The sequence below is a fragment of the Excalfactoria chinensis genome, chromosome 3, assembly GCF_039878825.1.
Source record: "Excalfactoria chinensis isolate bCotChi1 chromosome 3, bCotChi1.hap2, whole genome shotgun sequence".
NCBI lineage: Eukaryota > Metazoa > Chordata > Aves > Galliformes > Phasianidae > Excalfactoria > Excalfactoria chinensis.
The window spans coordinates 1883493-1890950 of NC_092827.1; the positions used below are offsets into that span (position 1 = coordinate 1883493).

The 7458-nt window shown below is 40.0% G+C and overlaps 1 protein-coding gene across 1 annotated transcript; it reads right to left on the reverse strand.

The window, feature by feature from the left end:
- LOC140249668 (cytochrome P450 2K6-like) lies at positions 1-7103 on the reverse strand. Its single transcript, XM_072331678.1, has 9 exons — positions 6918-7103; positions 5383-5545; positions 4908-5057; positions 4341-4501; positions 3079-3252; positions 2332-2473; positions 1349-1533; positions 1014-1155; positions 1-197 (listed from the first exon to the last, which is right to left on the reverse strand). The coding sequence occupies exons 1-9, from the start codon at positions 7101-7103 to the stop codon at positions 10-12; spliced, it is 1491 nt and encodes a 496-aa protein (XP_072187779.1). The 3' UTR covers positions 1-9.
- Between the last annotated feature and the right edge of the window lie 355 nt (positions 7104-7458).

A 7458-nucleotide genomic window follows, 5' to 3' on the forward strand; every position in this document is an offset into this window, starting at 1 on the left:
ATTTGAACCTTAAGAACGTGCTACAGCACAGATTTTGTAAGGTTTTGGGACAACATTAAATGAAATAGCAGGGCTGAGGTCCAGGTCTGAGGGGGAAACTCCGGGAGGAGGCTGGAAGGTGAACCTCTGCAGGAGGCTGGTGAAGAAGAGGAAGAGCTCCATTTTGGCCAGAGTCTCACCGGCACAGATCCTCCGCCCTGCAATGAGATACAGAATGTGTGGGGAACAGAATCAGCTGGAGCTGCTTCTTCAGTGGTTGGAAGATATGAAACACCTCTGAGCACCTTTTATTCTGAGGAAGAGCAATGACTTGAAATGCCATGTCCCAAGTACGAACAAAGGACAAAGCCTCATTCAAGTACATGAGAGCATGAGAGAGATATACTTGGATATTTGCTCTTCAAAGGAATGATTAGGAATGCTTATGAACTCACCTAGTGATTATTTTCTTTTCCTAAAGTGGGTTGGTAATATGCTTTAATATGCTTGTATTTGGGAATAAATGCAAAGGAATACAATGTAAATTTCTTAACTCCAGTTTTCAACAAAGTATGTATTCTTCTTCTCCAGTAGGGAGAAACTCACTAATGTTGGCTAGGCCAGGACAGATCAATGAGAGGGTGGAGAAACTCTATGGAACACCTAATTAAGCTTCATTAAGCTGAAGAATGAGTGAAATGTCAGAAAAGGAGAGAATCATTGTGTGGGTAGGAATGTCCTGTGCTTTTGAAAAGCATGCAGGTATGTAAGATAAGGTGATCATCACTCTCTGTAGGAGACTCAGGGCAGCCTCTTTTTCATCCTTTGTTATTAAAAGTAGCTTAGGTATTAACACAATGGAACCCTTGTTTGTTGTATTAAGTATTAGCAGAAATACATCCTGAGAAAGTTGTGAAATATAAGTATGGCAATGGTCCCATGATAAAGGCAGTATGGGGGCTTTGATAACAAAGAACCACCAGTCAGAGCAGTCTAAGATAGGTACAACAGCAGTAAATAAAATGAGAAGGTACCTGCTGAAAATGGCATGAAAGCGTCTTTCTTCACAAACTTTCCTCTGGAATCAAGAAAGTGATCAGGATAGAACATGTCTGGTTTCTCCCACTGGGATTTGTCTCGCAGGACAGAGGTCAGTAAGGGGATGATGTAGGTTCCCTGCAAGAAGAGGCAATGGAGGTATTCTGCGGTCAAATATTTCAGTGGAGGTTATGGCAGTAAGATTTTACCATAAAGAAATCAGCCTAAGGAAATTAGTCTGACTGCCATTGTGTGGCTTCACAAATTCACCTATCTCACATTAACTGAGATTGGAGAAAGGCTAAAAGAAACAATCCTGTAAGCATCTCACCTTGGGAATGAAATAGTCCTTGAGAATGACATCTTGAGCGGTCTCATGAGGCAAATCCAATGGCAGGATATTAGCAAACCGCTGAACTTCGTGGATAACAGCATCTGTATAGGGCATTTGAGTTCTGTGCTCAGTGCGTGGGGGGTTTGACCCAATCACTTGCTCTATCTCTTCTTGAACCTTTCCTGAGGAGAGAAACCAGTGCAAGAAAGTGACGATGATTCCTTCATCCCTCAGACGTATTGGGCTGCACTGATGCAAAAACATGGAAGATCTTGAGTGGAAGCCATACGCTCTCCCAAAGTCTCTTAATAACGGGAGGTGAACAGAATTACAGTGCCCGATTGTTTCTTTGCCAATAAGAAACCTATGGATAATTTAAGAAGGCTCTTCAGTAATAAATACATTTCCTTGTCAACTAACTATATGTGTTAAAGTGCATATAAGTTCTGTTTTCTTACATATCCTCGCATTAAAATATTAACAATGGAACCAGTAAAATTACTTCTTTGTTGGTTTTTTTTTTTGTTTGTTTGTTTGTTTTTTTCAATTTCTCATTCTCTGCTGGGTTCTGTGTTGCTTTCTGGAAGGTGGAAGGCAGCAGCTTCAGATCAGTTCCCTGAATACTCTCAGGGATTAGAAGTGCAAGTCTCTTCCACTGGTTATCCACAGGGTGTTTATGAAGGAAATCTGGAACAACTTCATCGCCCAACTCAGGAAGAGCTCTGTTGTTCTTTTTTGTTCTTTTTTCTCCCCCTAATTATTGAGATCTTACTGAGAAAAGAACATGGCCCATATGAGAATTGTCAGCAGTTTACAACGTAGATTGGTTAATGTGTCCCTCACTGGGTCTGAACCTCAGGGTGTAGCCATACCTAGATAATAATTAACTGAAAATCTTTCTTTTTAGCAGATTCGTTAACCATCAGAGTTTCAGTTCCTAAAGAGCTGAGTTCAACAGCATCTGTCGTAAAGCCACTTACTCTGAATTTCAGGGTACTTTAGCATCAGCAGAAGGCTCCAGTTTAGTGTGGTGGAAATGGTCTCAACGCCAGCAGTGAACAAATTGCTCACCAAGCTTAGCAGGTTGCCATTATGGAAATACCCATTGGTAGCAGATTTCTCCTGAAAGAAGTGGATGAGGTAGAAGGGTGGAAACGTAAAGCTTTCCATGAAAAAATGCAATACAGACAGCGAAATATTTGCTAATAAATTCTCTATTTAATCTAAAAGACAAAGAGCTTTGGGCTTATACCCAGGCAGCTGTTGTCAGAGGTTTTGTTTTGCATAACTTGTGCCTGTATTGAGGCCAGCTTCAAAGAGAGCTGGTTTATCAATGTAAAAGGTAATTAGGATGAATCAAAGCCACCAAATAAGGATCCCAGTAGAGCCCAGGGAGATCTTTTGCTCTGTAATGCATTATGGTTTTGGAGGAGTCAGGAGGACTCGGACAGAGCATATGGAAAGGTGTAACCTTGGTAAAGGTACCCAACTAGTCTGGAGAGAAGCTTAAAGAAAGAAACTGCTGCTGATTAAAAGGGGTCAGAACTGCAACAGAATGACATAGGCATTCATTCAGAATGAATATCCATTCATACCCACTGATTCTTCAGCCCTGTTTGGTTGAAGATAAATTGCCGAAGAAAGCAAGCTATGGTTATTAGGACCCAAAGGAAATGGTGAATGACTTCAAAAAAGCATTGAAGTTTGAAGAAAAGAGATTCAGTTACCTCCTGCTGTTTAACAAGGAAAGCATCAATGAAACTTCTTTGATCATTTTTGTCCAGAGTTTTGAGATTCTCTAGAAAAGTAACTTTTACATAAGCATGGAATTCATCTCTGTTTTTGAGAAGGGTCTTGTTGGCCCTCAGGAGGAATCCAAGGTATGGGAAGATGTTATACATCTACAAGAGTGAAAGATGTTAGCATTTAGCTCCCAGAAGTCTAAGTGCCTTTTACAGGAACAAATGAATAATATCATGCCCCCTTTTCAGATACAAAGAGAAGAGACTTCACATTAATATTCTGATAGTTAGAACATGACAAGACAATGAATACAGGAAAACAGCAAATATTCAAGGAGTACTACAGTTATGTCCCATGCATACAACACAGACATCATATATGGAGCATAATTACAGAATGAAAGGAAGAAATTGGTGTCTTGCCACTGTTGCAGTGGTATAATTGGCGGTATGCTAAACCCTTTCCCTCTGGAGAATGGGAATTGAATTGCGCAGATGTGTGCGATGATATCTACACTGCTGATTGCAAATGGCTAAAAACCATGAAAATTCAAGTTTGTTTGGGTTTTTTAATGAAGAAGAGCACCTGCTCACTGAAGTGTTATTCTGCAACTTTATCTATGGCTTCTCTGCTGAATATTTTCCCTATTTTGAAGCCTAACAGGAGAGAAGTGATTCTGTCGTGTGTCAGCACTGCATACAGTTATCTGAGCTTATCACTCATTGAGACATTTCCACATACAAGTAGCATGGAAAAATATGCTCCGCATCAAGGCTTCTTATACAGGTAGACCATATCCTCCATAGCTTCTCCCTTTCACATGCTCATGGGCAGGTCACCATATGTGTGTGAGACATATTTGGGGGACAAGTTGTCTCATAGAAAATATATTCCTCTATAATTCTATTTTACATTTTATTTTATTTATTTTATTTCTCCCATCCATTTCATATCAATACTCCACAAACAGGAAATATCACAAAGGAAAAAGGAAGGAAGAAGGGAGAAGGCAATCTGATCTTTTCAGTCCAGATTTAACACTCATCTAACAATAAGTTGTTATGAGGTCAAGGGTTTGGCTGTTGGCTTCACGATGACCTGACTGCCTTGTAAGCTTTCTTTTGTACCAGAGCGATTGTAAACTTATTAACTCTCAATATCTTAGTCTTTTTTTGTTTAATACCATCAATGAACTACCGGCGTAATTTCCACTATAGAAGAGCAACATGAAAAGGTTTAACATTACCGTAACCAAAGGTTTTCCTGCAAGCCTCATGCTTTCATTGGTCAGATGTTGAAGCCTTATAAATCTCGAGTCTTTGTAGTCAAATCGTTTTCCGAGTAATATTGATACAATAATGTTAGCAACTGCTGCATTAATCATTTTACTAGCATCAAAGGGTTTTCCTATATGATGAACAAAAGAACACATTACCTTGTGGGAAGAGATTACATAAGTTAAACACTAATTATTACTATTTATTTCTTTTTATTGTTAGTGATTAGCGTTTATGGTCAGATAACCACACCAAATCAACAACAACAACAAAAAAAAGAAGCCAGAGGAGCCAAATTAATCAATTTGATTTAGCCCAAAGTAATCAGCTGAAGAACCTGGGAAGGTTATTGTTAAGCCACAGGGTTTCTGGGCTGGATGGGGCTCTGTGCAACCTGATCTACTGGGTGTCCCTTCCTGCAGCAGGGAGGTTGGAACTGGATGATCTTAAAGGACCCTTCCAACCCAAACAGTTCTGTGATTCCATGATAATTTGGACAAAACCTTAGAGAACTGAAGAATGTCTCATCTACCCACCTTCTTGTGACCCAATGTTGTCTATCAGATAGCCATACTCCTCCACAATGCAGTCCTCAATGGCTCTTTTCCCCATCCCAAAGTCTCGTAAGGTTGTGAGAGTAAATCTTCGCATCACTTTCCAGTTTTCACCGTGAGCAAAAACAATCCCTGACACAAAGAGGAGATCCCAGGGCAGTGGCGGATTTAGACTAACCAGTTTGCAGACAAATGACAGCATCAGCAGTAAGTTTGGAAACAGATTAAATTCTGTCTGACTGAGGAAATAAATGTTTCCCTAAATTTGTTCAGTCTTCAACAAAAGAAAGAAAAACAAAATTTGGTTCAAAATTGGAATAAATCCACTGAAGTCAATAAGGTTATGACTCCCTATTTCCAGTGCCTTATATTTCCTCTGATTCTAAGTGACATGACATCCTCTGCTTTTTAAGTAGAAAAACAAAGTTTTTTATTAGAAAAAAGAAAACCAACTCACCATTTCCTCTGGTCAGATCTTCAAAGATTGGGATTTTAGGTCGCTCTGCAAATGCATCTGCCTGGTTAATGAGAGCTTCCTTCACCGTCTCATACCCAGAGATCACTACTATTTTCCTTTGCCCCATCTGGACACTGAAGACAGGACCATATTCTTTTGACAGCTGGCAGAAGAAGTTAACAGTGACTTACAACTTTTGCAGCCTACAGACGAATTGACCACTTTTTCAGTGCTGCTTATTTACCTGCTTTGTCTGTATGTTATGAAAATGTTTTCATAAGCAGTTTTGCCTGAGCTGATACCCTTTTTTGCTTGGTTTATTTTTACTTAACTCAACTTTTTTGGTCCTCCTAACAATATGGGGTGGTTTGCATGACTGAATCCCTTTCTAGAGTGAATCTGAAGGTAAATCTTTAGCACTGGCAGTCAAAGCTATCAGCAGCCAATAAGCAAGTGCCAGCACCTGTACAAAATGATGTAGCAGCAGCGGCATGTGTCTGAATTAAGGCCTTGGGTGGGGGTACTGTCATCCCAGACTCTTGTAGCTGCAGCAGAATTTGATCCTTACAGAGGGCGTTCCTCACTAACAGCCTTCTACCATTTGCATTGTTGGTGCTGAGGATGAATGTATGGTTTCCAATTGTGTTTATGCACAGAATATGTGTGAATTCCAAGCCTTGTGCTGAGCTCAAGTTGGGAGATCAGCATTCTCTGATAGAATAGACACAGCAATTGCAGCAAAGATATACTAGTTTTATTGACCTGAAAGGAGATGGAGCCTGCTTTTGCCAAGCAAGTTAGATTGCATGGGATATCTACTCATTATTTTCCAAAACTGCATCTGAGTGTTCTTTCAATCCATGATTGTGACATTCATGCAGATATGTAGGTACTGTTTGTTACTTTAGTTTGTTTAGATCTCTTCTGTATATCCTGGCAACCACAGGCCCTGAAAATTAGAAGTATGTGGTTATCTTAATCTTTTGGGAGGAAAGGAGGAAAGGAAGATGAGAGAGGCTGCTAAGTGTGTGAGGCAGTAGGCTATGGGCACATAACCCATGCAACCAATGGAAGATGGAGGGAATTATGAGCACTTGTTATTACTGTGAGAACTGCTTGATGCTGAAACCCAAATGCATGTAGTTGCAGGGAAGGGAGTTAATATAGCAAAGAACAAACCTTGCTGCACTCAAATAACTGCTCAAATGACCACCTCCTGTCATCACTATGGGTCACCTGTGAGGCAACATCAAATGAGGTAAGGGAAATTCTCTGACGTCTCTGACTGTGCAATTACATGTAATTATGAGAACAACAGGGTCATAGAATATCCTGAAGAATAGAATGGAATGGAATGGAATGGAATGGAATGGAATGGAATGGAATGGAATGGAATGGAATGGAATGGAATAGAATAGAATAGAATAGAATAGAATAGAATAGAATAGAATAGAATAGAATAGAATAGAATAGAATAGAATATCCTGGAAGCAATCCACGGGATCATTGAGTCCAGTATAAACGATAACGACTACCTGTAGGTAAGTCCTGTAGGGTCTCTTCAAATCAAACAAATGAAGGTTTCCAATGATGGGTAATGCCCTTGGTCCTGGGGGAAAGTTCTTTCTCCGGTGGTTACTCCAGACACCTCCAATTTTCATAATGAACAAAAACATCAGGACGAACACTAAACCCATGGTAGTGCAGTTGCTCCAGTCCATCTCTGTTCAGCTGAGCGTTAGCTACAAAAGAGGCAAGAGAAATTGCAAACTCTGGATTTCTGTCTTCTTGAAAAAAAGGAAGAAAGAAAAAAAAAAAGCTATAAGTAAAATTAGTCCATATAAACCTCTATTCCAGCAAAGGGTGTTGCTCTTGGTGACTAGTTTGCCCTCTTTCCCTGTGCTTGTTAATGAGTTACCAGTATGGTACAGAGTCAGTCAAACGTTTGCCAAGCCTGTGTGATTGGGTGACAATCCTTCATTGTCCAGTAATGATAGCCCAGAGGTCATGAATCTGGTCATGAATAAAAGTCATGAGCTCTGCATGTCGTTCATCTTACTGATAGATTTTCACCCC

Excerpts from the sequence above, each read along its gene's own strand:
- LOC140249668 (XM_072331678.1), bottom strand. The coding sequence starts at position 7,103 with ATGGACTGGAGCAACTGCACTACCATGGGTTTAGTGTTCGTCCTGATG. Across the intron at positions 5,546-6,917 it reads CCTACAGGACTTACCTACAG|CTGTCAAAAGAATATGGTCC; the intron begins GTAGTCGTTATC and ends TTCTTCTGCCAG. Across the intron at positions 198-1,013 it reads TTTCATGCCATTTTCAGCAG|GGCGGAGGATCTGTGCCGGT; the intron begins GTACCTTCTCAT and ends ATCTCATTGCAG.